Source organism: Orcinus orca, chromosome 15 (assembly GCF_937001465.1).
Source record: "Orcinus orca chromosome 15, mOrcOrc1.1, whole genome shotgun sequence".
Taxonomy (NCBI): domain Eukaryota; kingdom Metazoa; phylum Chordata; class Mammalia; order Artiodactyla; family Delphinidae; genus Orcinus; species Orcinus orca.
This window is the reverse complement of record NC_064573.1, coordinates 54,709,491-54,725,235: the sequence shown is the minus strand read 5'-3', so window position 1 is coordinate 54,725,235 and position 15,745 is coordinate 54,709,491. Positions and strand designations below refer to the sequence as shown.

The 15,745-nt window shown below is 55.2% G+C and overlaps 2 protein-coding genes across 6 annotated transcripts in view; one reads left to right on the top strand and one right to left on the bottom strand.

The window, feature by feature from the left end:
- Positions 1-6,712, top strand: part of LPIN2 (lipin 2) — a 105,344-nt gene extending 98,632 nt beyond the window's left edge. For 4 of the 5 annotated variants that reach the window (XM_049698306.1, XM_033439346.2, XM_033439349.2 and 1 more), the window contains 6 exons: positions 134-282; positions 923-1,009; positions 1,975-2,127; positions 2,414-2,528; positions 3,130-3,233; positions 3,536-6,712. In XM_049698306.1, coding sequence (XP_049554263.1) covers positions 134-282; positions 923-1,009; positions 1,975-2,127; positions 2,414-2,528; positions 3,130-3,233; positions 3,536-3,680 — 753 coding nt within the window. In that variant the 3' untranslated portion in view covers positions 3,681-6,712. Of the gene's footprint in view, positions 1-133; positions 283-922; positions 1,010-1,974; positions 2,138-2,413; positions 2,529-3,129; positions 3,234-3,535 lie in introns of those variants that run through there. The other variant, XR_004486569.2, reaches the window with a different exon arrangement.
- A 2,481-nt stretch (positions 6,713-9,193) lies between these two features.
- The window catches only part of EMILIN2 (elastin microfibril interfacer 2), a 51,084-nt gene continuing 44,532 nt past the window's right edge, over positions 9,194-15,745 (bottom strand). Inside the window, exons 5-8 of the mRNA XM_012535302.3 lie at positions 13,977-14,345; positions 12,628-12,660; positions 11,955-12,083; positions 9,194-10,214 (exon numbers count right to left, since the gene is read on the bottom strand). Coding sequence (XP_012390756.1) covers positions 9,877-10,214; positions 11,955-12,083; positions 12,628-12,660; positions 13,977-14,345 — 869 coding nt within the window. The 3' untranslated portion in view covers positions 9,194-9,876. The remainder of the gene's footprint in view (positions 10,215-11,954; positions 12,084-12,627; positions 12,661-13,976; positions 14,346-15,745) is intronic.

Here is a 15,745-nt window from a genome sequence, read left to right as displayed (position 1 = left end):
ATTGTATCATAAGCAGTTTCTCTGACCACGTATTCCTGGAAAGTGTGACTTAATTGTTGCATGTAATTCCATCAAAGTGATGTGCTATTAATTTTCAAAACTCTGATTTTTATTCTTATACTTTTTATAAAAGGCAAAACTGAAGCTCCAAGACGGCCCAAATGACGTCGTGTTTAGCATTACAACCCAGTATCAAGGCACCTGCCGCTGTGCGGGGACCATTTACCTGTGGGACTGGAACGACAAGGTCATCATTTCTGACATCGACGGGACGATAACCAAGTAAGCAGGAGCCTTGGGGTGACAGGGAAGGGGGCCCAGCTCAGTGTGTGGTGGTGGTGGGGGGGGGTCCCTCACCTGGGCAACCAGCCACCATCAGGAGAGTTTTTAAACTGTACACACTGAGATGTCCTGAGTGCAGTCCCCACAGAGTCATCTTATGGAGGGAGGAAATAGGTGGGACCGTACAGACGTAACGTCAAAAATGACACTTGGGGAATTCCCTGGAGGCCCAGTGGTTACGAGTGCGGTGGCCCAGGTTCAGTCCCTGGTTGGGGAACTGAGATCCCGCAAGCCATGCAGCGCAGCCAAAAAAAAAAATATTAATGATAACTTCGGGAGGATTTAGTTATTTGGTCTCCAGATTCTGGTATCGGGGGGAAGAAGCAGCTGTTGAGATTAGGGAGGAGAAAAACAGGATGTGTGGTGGTCAATCCCCTCATGTCTGATTGCTCTTATGCAACCCTGGACCCCGGTGGGGTCCTTGTCTCCTGTGCACAGGCCAAGGAAACCGCCGTTGGGCATTGTCCCTCCACCTCTCCCCCATCCGGCAGCTGCTGGCAGCTCGTATTTACCTAAATAGGTAAACACTTGGCTTTATATGCTTGGTTCCTGATACCTTTTTCTGTTTCTGCCCTCTTAGGTCTGATGCTTTAGGACAGATCCTTCCACAGCTGGGTAAAGACTGGACTCATCAGGGTATCGCAAAGCTCTACCATTCCATCAATGAGTAGGTATCCCGACCCACGTGTCTGGTGAGCTAGAATTTTGCTTGAAAAAGCTAGAAAAAGAGTGTTCATCAGCCAGTCCACAGAAATCTTGTTCATGCGCCAGCTATTCCCGCCCTCCTTTCCCACCCCTTCCTAGAGCCTCACGCAGGGGAAAGTGTGAGCCGCCATCTGTGGGACAGGAGCTCTGTGCCCGGCATGGTATGCGTTGTTACGCATGTTAACCTTGTCATCTTGTTTTCACAGGGCTGTGGGTTGTAGGCACTGCCTGTGTCTATAATCATAGCTGTACTTGGGGGTTTTAGCTGTAATTTAACAGGAGAGCCAATTTTCAGGTTTGGTTTTTTGAGTATTTTTAATTGTATTGCTTTAAGTAGGTAATGCATGCATGGGATAATCAATTTACCATGGGGCCCTCTCTGTCAGAGTACTTTTTTTGTGAGAAAATAGTGCCTTGGCCTTTGTGGGATCCCAATACCTATGAGTTAAGTTGATCTGCAGAATTACAGTGTCTTAAGCACAAGTTGAAAATGTCATAATATGAAAATTATGAGTATGTCAGTTACCCAGGTAAAGCTTTGCTCCTTGTTTTATGGAATGATTTGCATTCTGGAAATTGCCTATATAAGTGAAATCCTTTGTATCTTTCATCTATAGCAGATTGTTTAAAGATAACCTCAAATCTTTGTCTGTTTGGTAATTTGGCTTCCATGGACCAGATGCTGAAGCTGTATCATTACTTGTAAATTTAGCGTAATCCCTAGTTGCACATACCTCCATTTTCCACCCATGGCGTTTTTGATGGAATGGTGAGATCTTTATAATCCTAACAATTTTTTCTATTAAATTTAAGAATTTGATTTTCATAGTAAACGAGAGGAACTTTATTTGGACCTTTAAAAAGAAGAACGCATTTTCCCCCCTTTAGCCAAAGCACACGGGCTAAACAGGACGCGCTCTCTTTCAGGAATGGCTACAAGTTCCTGTACTGCTCCGCCCGCGCCATCGGCATGGCCGACATGACCCGCGGCTACCTGCACTGGGTCAACGACAAGGGCACGATCCTGCCCCGCGGCCCCCTGATGCTGTCCCCCAGCAGCCTGTTCTCCGCCTTCCACAGGTGCCTCTGTGTGCGTATGCGTGCGTGTGCGTGCACCTGCGCGCACACGGGGGCCTGACGAGAGCTTCTGCATCTTGGTTCCGTATTGTTCTAACTCACACATAGCTCACCTGGTCTGTGTCAGACACGGTTGAGAAGTCAGGTTGGCAAAGAAGGAGAAAGATACCGGTTATGAAGGATTAAAAAACTGGTTGGTTGTGAGCACTGTAAAGTCTCTTTAGGACCACATACCAAGGAAAGCTACCGTTTTGGATTTGGTGATTATATTTGTATTTTCTTCTCCTAGGGAAGTAATAGAAAAGAAACCAGAGAAGTTCAAAATTGAGTGTCTAAATGATATCAGGAATCTCTTTGCCCCGTCTAAGCAGCCCTTCTATGCGGCCTTTGGAAACCGTCCAAACGTAAGTGTGTCTTCTGGGCTACACACTTGGATGTGGTGTGTGAAACTCAGAGGAGTGTACTTTTAGGGTATAGCCCTGTGTTAGTTCTCAGACCAGTTGTATAGGCACAGTGAATGTCTGTTCTGCTGATATCTGCTGTAAATTTTCTCCAGCGGTCAGGAAGGGCCTGTCGGTGGAGATGTGCCCCAGAATGTAGGTGTGTGACAAAGGGCACACCCTCTGTCTCTGTGGCTTCCATTCCATTTCCTCAAGCAGTTCCGACCCATGTTCTGAGTGATTCTAAGCCGAGTCTTGGATTCACCCCAGAACCAGGTCTCGAGGGCCCCCCTTGATTACCGCTTCCCATCTGCTGCTCCGAGGCCCCTGGCGTCTCCGTGGCGCCCAAGTTTTCTGGCTTCCCGAGCGCCCTCTGCGGTGGCTCCGCTCTTGAGTTTGTGTGTGTCGAAAGCTCGGCTCCGGTGGCAGAGCTGCGCCGCACCAGCTTCACGTGATTTCCGCACACAGTCTCCCGTCGAGGCGATTTTCTGGCTCCCAGGAACCGCAGGACCATCTCCTTATTTCTTCTCTCTGTAACCACCCTGCCCCATGTATTCTGCTGCAGGATGTCTACGCTTACACACAAGTTGGAGTTCCAGACTGCAGGATCTTCACCGTGAACCCCAAGGGTGAGCTGATACAAGAGAGGACCAAAGGAAACAAGTCATCGTAAGTGCGTTCCCACCCCTCAGCCTGGAGCCCCGCAGCCAGGGGCCAAGGATCAGAACTGCACCTGCCTCTGCAGGCTTTCCTCTCTGCTGGGGTGTCTTCTCCTCTGCCGTAGCTGTTGGGGGGGGGGTGCTGAGGGGCCTAGACTTTGAGGAGGGTGGCAGTGCCCTGAGAAGGAGGCCTGTCTGGGATCCTTCCCATCTGTGGAATCTGAGTAACTGGCTGTACAACCTACAGTCTGTGCTCCCAGATCAACTGATGAATAACAGTTGCTGTGCTTCTTCCCCACTTCCTTCTGCCAGGTATCACAGACTGAGCGAGCTCGTGGAACACGTGTTCCCACTTCTCAACAAGGAACAGAATTCCGCCTTTCCGTGCCCGGAGTTCAGCTCCTTCTGCTACTGGCGAGACCCGATCCCTGAGGTGGACCTGGACGACCTGGCCTGAGGCCGCACCTCCAGCGGGAGGCCCTCCGTCACTCGCCACGCAGCAAGGGAAGGTGACCAGCCCTTCTGCTGGACAGAGGACATGGGGTCCCCTCCCAGCCACAGGTGTGGGACAAGACGTGCTGACAGTCGGGCACCAGCAGGGACGGGAAAGCTGCTGGGGCTGGAACCGCCTTCCCGCTTCCCCCTCCCGGGCCCTGAGGGGCTGCTGTTCGGTGCCGCGGCCGGAGCCGCGAGGGGAGCTCGGGCCTGAGGCCGGAGGCCTGGGCTCTTTTCACTGGCCTGTCCTCCCACACGCTCTGTGTTGTGTGCTGGGTGCTCCTTTAATTGCCTGATTTAAAAAGAAGAAAAAAGAAGCTAAGAGTGGACCAAAATGTTGCACAAAGTAAAGTGTTCTAATTTCCACTGGGCAGTTGAAAGTGTTTCTCTCAAAAGGAGGGCCTTCTTCAGGGGATCAGGGTCCAGTGGTGATGTCGGTCCAAACCGCCTGTGCACGTTTCTTCTGTGGCTCCTCCCTCCCTGCTCCACGGAAACGGGACGCTTGCTCGGGCCCCCGGGGTGACAAACGCGGGCTTCGGGGGAACATAAGGTCCTTATATCATTGCCTTCTCCCCTGTGACTCTTCCACGGTGGGGACCTGAACTGAGGTGTCGTGTCTCGGACTGGCAGGAAGGAGCAGGTCTTGCAGGATGTATGTGATGCCCGTAAGAGCCTTCCTAGCAGCAGGAGTTGGTTAAACAGCAAGGAACAGCTCTGTTCTTAGGGAGGCCTTGGAAATGCAGGTGAGCACTTGTGACGGGTCCTGGGAAGGGTCCTTTCTCCGTCCCCCTGCCTGCAGCCCAGTTTCCCAGCCTGGTTGTGATGAGCTCTTGTCGGACCCGAGCAGGCCGCCCCAGAGAAGGGGGGTTCTGTCCACAAGCCTCTGCAGAGCTGTGAGCACGAGCCTGCAGAGGTGAGGCTGGGTGTGGACGGTCCCCTTGGTGTTAGAATCGAGAAAACTATTAGACAGGAGCTCTCCTGAGAGCAGCAGGGCCCACACACAGCCCTGCGTTGGGTGAGAGAGCAGTGGGCAGGTTCCAGAGCGGAGGGCGGGCGCCCGATGGGAACGCTGCAGAGCAGTGCAGGCCCGGCCCCCGGCCCCCACGGTTTCCTTTCCCACCTGTGCTTTCCCTGTGCTGGTCTGGCAGGGGCACTCTTCCTTGTAGTTTGCTCCACCGAAATAATAGCTGATCTAGAGCTGGGGAAATGGGGGCGGTTATTTTCCAGATTGGAGAGTTGAACGTCCCTGACTCGGTTGAGCCGTGTTTCCCAGTGCTGTTGGGTGCAGGGACGATGGCACAGTCCCCGGAACGCAGCTCTCAGTGGCAGAGGCTGGCGGAGCCACACACGCTTCCTCCGGTGCAAACCGTCCCGCCGTAAATAGCTCAAGGACTCATCATTTAAAGAATTTATTTATGTACAGTAGGTCAGGGAAAATAGGTTGTGCTTGTATGAAGTTCTGCCCAGTTAGTGAAATCAATTCCTTGTACGGTGGCCCTGCAGTTACTTCATCTCATAGATGCCATCGGCCTGTCGCCCCACGTTTGCTTTAGGCAGTTACCCTGAGCTTCGTAGGGCTTTGCTATGTGCGGTACGGAAATCTTGATAACGCACCTTCTGTAGTCTTTTGTTGGCTGTCCTTTAAGGAGTTTCTGACTAGACACTTTCTTTTTCTCGATAAGCTCTTCTCTCTGGACACAGGGGCATCTTAGAGGGTCGAACCTGGGAACCCAGGTCTCCCGGCCCTGCACTGAGGGTGGCTGACCCCTCTGCCTGGGGGCCATCAGCACTAGACTTTATCATTTTGTCACCGCAGATTGATCCAGTGGGTACATATGCTAATTAACCTGAGTCTTTTTCCTTATTTAAAGGAGTCCCTTTTGCTGAAAGTAGATGATTACTATTACTATAGTGTTAAGAAAGTATTAAGTTTGTGCTGAAAATCCATTGCCATTTGGTACAAATGACATTTGTTCTTTCTGTGAAAGAGAGATGCCCTCGAGTGTGTTTGTACACAGACCCTTCTGATGGGAGCTAATGAAGGAGCAGCAGCCTCTCGCTGCTTTCGGGGACGGGCAACGTCACGGGCGGGGGGGGGGGCGCGAGGTGGACTGGGCTCTTCTAATCGCTCTCTCCGCTGCTCCACTGGTGAAATGGCCGTGGCCCCTTTCCCTCTTTCCAGTCCAACCCGACTTGAGTATCTGCCTTGGTGTCCGCGTGCTGAAGCTTGTATGGCTCTAGTGTTGACATCTGCATCTCTACAGGGCTTACGGAGTGCGCGCGTGGGCCCAGAGCATGCAGACTTGGCCCGCGTGTCCGTATCGTGTTTGCTGTGCTTTAAAGTGCTTTAAAACATCTGCATAGTTTTCAGCTGGAAAAAGAAAAAGCTTACTAGTGTGATGTCATGAAATGAAAGCTGTTGACAGTCTAGGAACAAGAGCCAGCTCACCATCCGGAAAGTACGCGTGCCTTTGGCCGCACGTGGCCCTTCTGGAGGGTGTCCTTGAAGCTGCAGGCAAGACCGAAGAAATGGGCAGAGAGTAAACTCTCAGGTTTTGCAAGTTGGTGAAAACAGACTCTCCCAGGGAATTTTATCATCTTTTCAAGTATCATCATAGTTACTCTGGGAAGCCTTGTCTTCCTCTGTTTTAGAGAATGCTGGGTTTAATGAAACTGGTTGAAGATTGAGTTTTTGTTTAAAGTAAGTGCTCTTTCCAGGTGAAAACTACTTTTTTTGGTTTGTTTTAAAGGTAAGAAAGGGAAGGGAAAACTTTGCTCTTTTAATTTAATCATTACGTTCAGTCTGTGATGACATATTTGATTATTAGGCACAGCAGTGCCACTAACAAGTTTTTTAAGTTGTCAGAAATTGTAAACATCAGTTCAGTACTTAGTTTATGGCGAAGACAACTGTCTTAAGATAAATGGCTCATTTTGGTGCAGTGTTTGATGTTCAAAACAAAATGTTACAACAATAAACGAACGTAAACTGAATGCATCTGACTCTCTCCTTCAGAGGACATTAAATCCTCTTCTCTAAACTCTTGCCAGAAATCGATAATTTCCATAAATTAGCATTTTGATCTTTGCTGACACTTACATTTGTGTATAGAAAGGACTTCTTTTTTGGTGCTTGTGTTTATAAAACCTGACTCCAGAGTGAGGCTACACCCACAGGAGCTAACCTCTCTTGCTTTGTAGGTTCTGCCAGGCAGTGACCCATTCATACATATGTGATTTCTAGGGGAGTCTCCCTGGCACCCTCCAGGCTGCTTCCCCAGCCCCTCGGCCCTTCAGGGGTCCCCTGAGCGCCTTGCATTAAACCCTTCCTCTGGGTGAATACTACTTAGCCGTCCTGATGTTTTCATCAGCTGTTAGGAGAGTCAAAGTGGTCTTGGATCAAAAACCACATCCCCCGTGTTATGTTATTCGCGTATCTTTATCCCCCAGACGGCTCAGCACACACTGAGCCTGCGGGCTCTCACTAGCCGCTGGAGAGTGCGCCTGCCTCCACGCGGGGAAGCTGCCGCTTTGTGCTTGTTGGCCACTCGAAGCAACAGAGTGGGCTGGGCGAGAGGTGGGGGGTGGGGGGGAGGGGGGAGCCGCGGCTCTGTGTGGTGTGCTCCGCGAGAGGAGGGAAGAGCTCAGACAGGGAGGTTCACGATCAGGAACTGGAACTGGCCGCCGGCGCTTGGGCAGGAGCCGGGGAGTGCCGAGAGCCCGTCTCCACCACGGCCCCTGCTGCGCCACCAGACTCTGCGCTGTCCTTTCCCGTTGATGGGATGGGACGGGGACAGCGCGCGTGGATGTTTAGGAAGTGGGTGTGGATGCGTGTAAAGCCACGTTTCACATGTCTCTGATCACAAATACGTCTTTCCTTTCAAACTGCAAATTGTGAGAAATAAGATGATAGGGTCACTGAGAAAGGTTAATGCACTAACACGGGAGTGACGTCAAATGAGGTGTGCACTGATTTGCGGTCTTTACCGCTGGTCTTCTTTCGTTGTTTTTCACCATTTAAGTGTGAGGCCATTTGCTGATGTTAGATGTGGGGGCAGAACGTCCCGGTCCTGTCTCTGCTTCTCTGGGCCGGGGTGGGGGGGGGCGCCCTGACCTTCTCAGCAACCCCTTGTTTCAGAAGTTGTAACCTTGTGCCTGATTGGAGTCCAGGGGCCTGGTCCACACGTCTCACTCCCAGGCTCACAGCGCCAGGCCACTGACGTCTGGAGGAGCTGCTCCGAGCCTCCCAGCCTGAGCTCAGCCCAGATTGCTTCTCTCTGTGCAAGAGGACAGCCTTTCCCTTCTACAGACACTGACTCCTGTGAACCACGGTCCAGCTTTCATCCCATTGAAGTCAACGCAGGACCTGCTGCAGTCGTGGATAGAGAGCGGAACTTCTTCGTTGTCAATAAATGAGTCAGGATGCACCGGCAGAGGGGGTGTTTCACTTACTGCTCTAAGCACCGACTGTGGAGTGGAGGAAAGTAATTCTCTACCTTCTGTCTGCTCCCTGCCTTTCCGGCTATTGAACATTTGTCCCCTTTGGCACCAGGTAAGGTCTTTAAAGGGGGTGTGAGGTGGAGAGGGCAGAAGCGTGTGCCCACTGGGTTTTCCTGAAAATGCTCCACTGCAGTGGGGTTTTTCCCATGAGTCATTTCTAGGAAGCCACTGCTAGCCAATTCCCCAGCTGTAGAGATGGGACAAGCGTGCTGGCCCACCCCCATGCTGCGGACAGAGAGGCCCCGCCTTCCGTTCTTGGCCCCTTCGCCCTAGCTGGTGGAGGGGGTGAGGGAGAAGGCCGGCCTCTCTGTCCACTGGCCGCCCTGGGCTCTCATTTGCAAGCAGTCCTGGAAAAAACATTCTTACAGCATAAGAGAACCTTGGTGGCTTGATGTCGGCCAAGGAAACTTGTTTCTATTGTCCACATCTTTCCCTGGGGCTCTGGGGAGCCCCAGTGGCACTTGGTTGGCCAACAGGTTTTACCAACCTGATTAGCAAAGACCACGCGGAGCTAAGGGTTTGGTGTGGCTGCCCGTAGAGGAGTGAGGGGCCTGGGCTTCCTGGGAACAGAGCGTGCTCTCCACGGGAGGAGTCCTGCTTTCCTCAGATGACCTCGGTGTTCAGTGTGGTCGGTTTTGTGTTGGGCCTCTTGTTGCCTGGGAGCTCAGGAGTCCTTACAGCTGCATCTGCTGCGAGCTGGGCAGCTGCGGGTTCAATGTGAATGTCCAGCGCCCCCTGGAGGAGCCCCCTTTTCAGCTGTGGGGCTCACATGGGGACTCTGACCTCCAAGCACATCTAGTCTGTCTGTCTTTACAAGCCAAGAACAGCCCCCAAGTGCACGGCGTGCATGCTGAGGGATAACAGTTGCATGGTTGAGATGAATTGACTCAAGCTTACTTTCTGCAGCCATTGAAGTCATTTACTGTAGTTTGCTTTTCGGCAGCAACTCTCAATCCAGAAGGCACCAGACTGAACTGGAAGTGTTTTACATTTTTATTGACACTCCCTGTCTTTGCACTTAAGTCGTACATGTCATTCAAGGAGCCCAACAAGCCACATGACAGTCTCTCTCGTGTCCCTCTCAGCCAGGCAAACCCAGGGTGGGGGGGGGAGGGGTGGCGAGCCAAACCTGGGACAGCCCACTGTCCACCCTAGGTCTGTGGTGGCACGCGCCACTTCAGTGCTTAAACTCTTCTCCCACATGCAGGGTACGTGAAGACAGAAGCAGCTGGCGACAGCTCTGCTCCAGCAAAGCCTGGCCACTGGTGCCAGCTCTGCCTCCTCTCAGCGGCTCGTCCTTCTTCAGCAGCAGGGCGTGATCCCACCGGGCAGCAGTTGGAGCCTCCGCGGTCAGCACCCTGTGGGCCCAGCACAGGCCCCTCGGAGAGAGCGCGGGCCACGGCAGAGCCAGAGGTGGGAGCTGGGAGACGCAGGGGAGGAGCCGGCGGGCAGGCAGGGGCGCTTCCGACTCTTAGGCGTCGGAGCCACGTTGGCCCGTGGTTTGCTCCTTGCTGCCTTGGCAGCCAGGCCTGGCCTTTACCTGGGGAGGTGGTGGGGTGTCTGCAGGAAACTAGACCAGTGCTCCAGTCACACACACGCTGAATACATTAAAGCTGCCGAGTTCCTACAACTCTTTCCCCTTCCTTTGCCCGGCCACCTCAGAGGTGGGACAGGAAAGGATATAAGAAAACCCCACTAAATGTGGAGTACATTTCGTCAAAGTCTGTGTGAGCCAACCTGCCCCCGGTCACCACGATGTTGACGCCATCCCCTGCCTTCAAGTGCACGATAAGGTGGAACGCCCCCGGGCCCCCACAAGTGTGCGCAGCCCCCTGGGGCCGGTGGTATTCCAGGAATTCTCTCTTGTAGCCGGCCGTGTGCAGCTGTGCCACGCTGGCGTTGGCGACCGAAAGGACAGCTTCCACGTACGTGTCCCTCTCGGGGGTGAGCGTGGCCGTGATCAGGTAGCGCCCGTCGTACGGAGCTGTGAAGACCCCTGGTAGGAGGAAAGCGGACACCGGTGTTCACGTGACGCCATCACAGCCTTTTGCGACCAGCTGACAACCCGGATGAAGGCAGACCAGCCTCTGGGGTTGCCCTGGGTGGCCTGGGTTTGGGCTCAAAGTCCTGCTCAGCCTCCCCCCGGGAGGCAGGCGCACTCAGGGGCGCAGCCCCTCTGCATACTAAACCCACCCAACGACAGTGACAGTCCCCTTGGCCCACACTGCTCTCTGCACTGACCTGGTCCTCGCTGCAGACCCAGCAGCAGCCTGAGGGAAAACTGGCCCTTTACTGTGCACACTGGCCCGTTCCCCCTCACCGCCGGTCCTGGCTGCCTCTGGGGAGTTTTCTCTGTCACTGAAAGCACCTCGAGGCCAACTTAGAATCGACCTCACGGGCACAATAGCCACAGAACGCCTTAGCTGCCTTCTGGGGAGGCAGGACCAAAAACTCCCCACAAGGTCGGTCATTAATGTAGGAAGAAGAGACACGGAGCCAGGGGTGCAGCCACAGCCAGCCCTCCTCCGGTGGAAGAGCCAGGCTCCCTGCTGGACCAGTACCCAGCTGGCATCCACGCGCAGCCGGAAGCGAGCTGGTATTTAGACACACGCTCTGGGGCTGGGAAGGCAGGGGAAGGGCTGGTCGGAAGTGGGGGATAAGGTTCGCAAATGTTGCCCATTTGCAAAGCAGCGGCACATGGGCCCACAGCCAGACCCAGTGCTGGCAGGAGTGGCCCCTGCCCAAGGGCTCCGGGAAGGGGGCCGGACATGGGCCACTGACCACGGGCTGAGAAGGAATCTAAGGGGCCTGAGTCTTTAACCTGCCCTGAAATGTGCCAGGCCGCCCAGCTCCCTTGCCCAGCTCTTCTCAGTAAATTTAGAGCCTGGGGACAGACGGACCCCAGCACTCCGGGCACATGGCCAGCGTCTGCTCAGGGTCACGCAGAACTCCCTTTACTGAAGACCTGCTGGAGAGAGCATGGGCATCCTGGGAACAGGAGAGAAATGTAGGTCACGGTCCCTGTGTGCCGAGAGCACCTGGCCTGTCGGCGTGGACAAGCTGTCCCCATAGCCGAGACTGCGTGGAGTGAGGGCCCCAGGGGAAGCCTAACTTGAGCACAAAGTGAAGCAGCCTTCTCACTCCCCCGCCTCCAAGCCCGTTAAAACCAGGGTGTGAGGCCAAGCTTCACGCCCATGGGCCTGGAGGCCAGGAGCCCCGTTTTTCTACGCTCTGCAGTTCATTCACTCTGATGCTTGCTAAAACCCGAGGCCCGTGCTCCTGAAACCCGGGGCCAGGGCGGCAACTCACATCTCTGCCCGCAGAGAGCCGATTCCCTCCCAGGGGCCACACAGAGCCCCGGCCACAGCAGCACGTGACACCCAGGTCCGCTGGTGCCTGTGGGCGGGGGGACAGCGGCGGACCAGGGGGTCCTGGCTCTCCTCCCGCAGGCGCGATGCCCGCGGCCCCGAGGACAGCAGCCCAGGCACCGGGGTGGCCTCCCGTCCCCGCTGTTCTCGGGGGCTGGGGACCACATGGACCGAACCCCCGTCAGGGCGAGCGGTTCTGCCCCAGAGCAGGCGCCCCGCACTGCTGCTGACCCACTTGGGGCTCAGAAACCAGGAATCCCGCAGGCGGCGGCGTGGGCGCACCTGTCGTGGCAGCGGGGAGGGACCTTCCTCGCAGCCTCCCGGCTGGGAGAGGCCTCCCGAGCGGCCGTGTGTGCGGGCGGACTCACCGGTGCTGGGGTCGTACACGTCCCCGTCGTTCACCAGCACTTTGTTAAAGAGGACGACGCCCGCATCGCTGGGGAAAGGCTTCCGGGTGAGCCCCGCAGAGAAGGACACCAGAGACGGCGCCGGCACCCCTGGGCGGAGAGAGGATGCGCCTTCAGTCAGGCCCCGGGTCGAGGCCTGCGCGCCGTCCCGAGGGGCAGCCTGGGCCTTGCATTTCGCCTCAAAGTGGGCACACCCCCTCCTCACACCCTGGGCCCGACAGTGCCCTTTTCAGAGGGGCAGGCAGTTGGTGGGAGTGCGCATGCGTGGATTGCGTTGGCCGCTGCGTGAGATGGGAGGCTTCGCGCATGCGTGGGCCTTGTGCATGATGTCTGGGGTGGGGCGCTGAGGCCCCACAAGGTGCTTCTGTGTGAGCGCTTCTGAGATGAGAGCTGGGAGGCTGCGCGCGCACACGCGAGGCGGGGGCTTTGCGCATGCGTGATGCTATGCGGCGGGGGGTGGGGGCGGTGCATGCACACGCGTTTGTGTTCGTGCACACGCGAGCAAGTGAGCCGGGGAGGGCTGCACCCGTGCTAATCGCCCAGAGGGAGGAGACAGGACCCGCCGGGGGGGGGGGGGGAACGACAGGGGCTGCCCAGGACCACCCGCCTCGGCCTCCCGTCCTGGCTAACGTACCTGGGGAGGCTACAGGCGGTGACTTGGGATACCCTGAAAAACAAAACGCAGATGCAGTGTCAAAGCCCTAATAGCGCACCTCATTTTCCTGAGCCCCTCCTTTTCTGCCTGTTCCTCACACTGTGTAAGTAGACATTAAGAGCACCCACTCCCAGCTGCCTGCACAGAGAAGACAGCCCTGAGGACGAACTGGCTGGGGGAATAGGAAGAAGATGGACTGGAGCCTGGGGGCCCAAGCCAGCGAGCAGGCTACAGACTGACATGTCCACTCCCACGCTTGCCCTCCAGGAGCAGGGACTGTTCACTAGCTTTGCCCCCAGGTAGACTGGATGCAGTGTTTGTCGTATGGATGCGTGGAAGGAAGGACAGACGTACAAATGAACAAATTGCCCAAAAGAATGTAAGCATCCAAGATACGTGGAACAGAAGGAAAACTGTCATCTGAGAAAAGTCCCCACACCTGCCTCAGCGAGCTGGGATCACTGGAGCTTGGGGTGGCTGAGAAGGAACGGCAGTGACCCCACCTGCCCAGCAGGCACGGTGCTTCAGGCAGGCTGTCCTTGCCTGTGGCTGAGTGCCTCCAACCGGCAGCTTGGTTGAACTCTGAGGCGACTGGCTGGTACTATCCTGTGACAGCTGACGTGAACTACCCCAAGCAACGTCACGTGTTTATATGCAATAGCCCAGAGCCTCAGCTTCCTCACCTGTCAGTAGAATATCAACTTCACGGTGCTGTAGGGAAAGCTGTAGAGCCAGCCCCTAGTTCAGCCCCTGGCATGCAGTGGGTGTCCCATAAATGCTCCCTTTTCCTTCTCCCACCTGCCTTCACCTCCTCCACCACCACGGTGCTGACCTTCCAACTCACATGAAGCACTTAACTGGCCAAGCACTGACCTAGGCTTTTCTCCATCCTCACAATAACTCTCTGAAGTCCTATTATTATCTTCCCTTTGCCGTTGTCAGAGCTAAGCCTTACAATGACATAGCTGGGGTTGGAGCCAGAACCTTCCAGCCTACCCACTTTGATGTGTGCTCATCTTTGTGGCTACGCAAGCTCCCGGTATCCTCTTGGTTTCCCCAGTACACTTCCTGCTAGGGAGATCAAGGAGCTGCCTGTGTGGTCCATGGTCCAGGTATTACAGCCCATGGCACAAATCTATCTCTAAGTATGATGTACTATCCCCAGAGTACCACAGAACCTTTGGAGAGCCAAGTTTTGGACCTTGTACCCTGAAGGCTGCACCCATGACCCGCAGAGACCCTGCAGCAGCCCCCTGGGGCTCAGGCTGCCCCCTCTGTGCATCCTCACCTTCCGTAGCTCAGATGGCCCCACAGCGGGGGACCCTTACCTGGTGCTCCCGCGTAGCCTTCGGCCCTGGGGATGGGCCGCTGCCCAGTCTGGCCGTCCACGCCCCGGGGCAGTCCTCGCCCCGACATGCCCATCCTGCCCGGGGGCCCGGCCTCTCCAGTCTCCATAATGACCCCGGTGGAGCCAGGCAAGAAGGGCAGCCCCGTCCAGCCTGGCCGCAGCAGCGGGGGCAGTGGCCGGGGGCGTCTCTTGGGCAGGACAGGCTGCTGGCCTATGTACGGCTGCTGTCCAGGGTCCTTGGACGGCGGTGGAGGAGTCAGCGCTGGAGCAGATGGCTTGGTGGGGGCCTCTGCCGGGTGCGGGGCCTTCCCTTGGGGCAGAGGCTGGGGTGCTGCTGAGGGCTCCTCCGCTGAGCATTTGGAAAGAAATACACAGGGTTCAAAACCTCAGACTTGACTGCTCGACCACAGGCCCCTCTGTGAGACTTCCGTGGGCATGGCTCCCTGGAAGGTGTGTGCTTGGGGGGCTGGCCTGTGGCCTCTGCGGGGTCCCTGGGCTGGGCCCACCAGCAGACACAAGAGCAGCCACCACAGAGTGGGGACAGCCTGCCTGGACCCCCTGCCCAGGGGAGGGGGACCTTCACCCTCTTTCTTCATGATGGTCGTACTCTCCAAAACAGCACCCGAACCTCCCTGATTTCACTACATGGTGATACCACAGGGGTATCTGCCTGCCTGCTGCCACCCACGGCCTTGCATTCTCTCAAACAAGCTAGTCTCACGGTCGCAGTGGACAGCCTCACAAGCCGAGGACCTGCTGGGTGCAGACATCACGGGACCCAGGCAGGTGTCAGGGAGCTCGGGCTGCCTCTGCAGCAGGCACAGCTCCCAAAGGCGCGGCAGTGCCCCCCACCTCTCACCACAGCCTTAAGATCACCAACTGAGGGAATTTCCACTGCAGAAAAGTCGTGATTCACATTTCCCTGCCCTCTTGGGATGGCGCTATGACACAAGCGGGAAGCTGCCACCCTTTCCTCCTATGAATACATTCCTGGAACTAACCTTCCAGGAAGCCCTTCCTGAAGGCCTGTAAGACATCTAAAAATAACCAGGATTGGTCACAATACCATCCTCAAAAGCCAAACCCCACCCACCTCCTCAATCTGTATTATGCCTGCAATGGCCCAGCTTCCAAGGCTACAAAATTATGACCAAGCAAAATCAGTAACTGCATTGTGCCCCACTGCCTAGTTTTGTTTTAAAACTCACAAAGGTAATTATGGCAGATCGAACCCATGCTCCCCCTCCACTCACAGGTTGCTAGCCCACCTCCAGCCCCAAAGGGAGACTATTTCTCAAATAGCCTTTCCCACCCAGTACTCCATGAGAGGATTAATCCCTAAGGAAAATGATTTGAATGAAGTGATCACTTTTTAATTCCCCCCATGGATGGTACAGAACTAATACCATTCTAGATGCACTGAAGATAAGTTAATTCACACCATACAGTGGAAAGGCATCAGGCCTTAATTCTCTTCAGGACTCTGGTGGGAAGAGTTGAGCTGGGCATAGAAACTGAGGCAGAGCAATTCCCGACATGGGGACACCACCAGCCACAGTGAAGGACAAGAGTGAGAAAGGAAACCAGTGAACAAAAAGGAACCTTAAAGAGATAATACAAGAAAATAAACATGTAATAAGGCATGCTCCTCACTAGCAAGGACGCCCACAGGCTTCTCCAAGTGTGTAACTTTAGCTTCTGCACTAAATAAACCGCTTCATTGCGTGCTCTCCCACACGTACTGTGCTT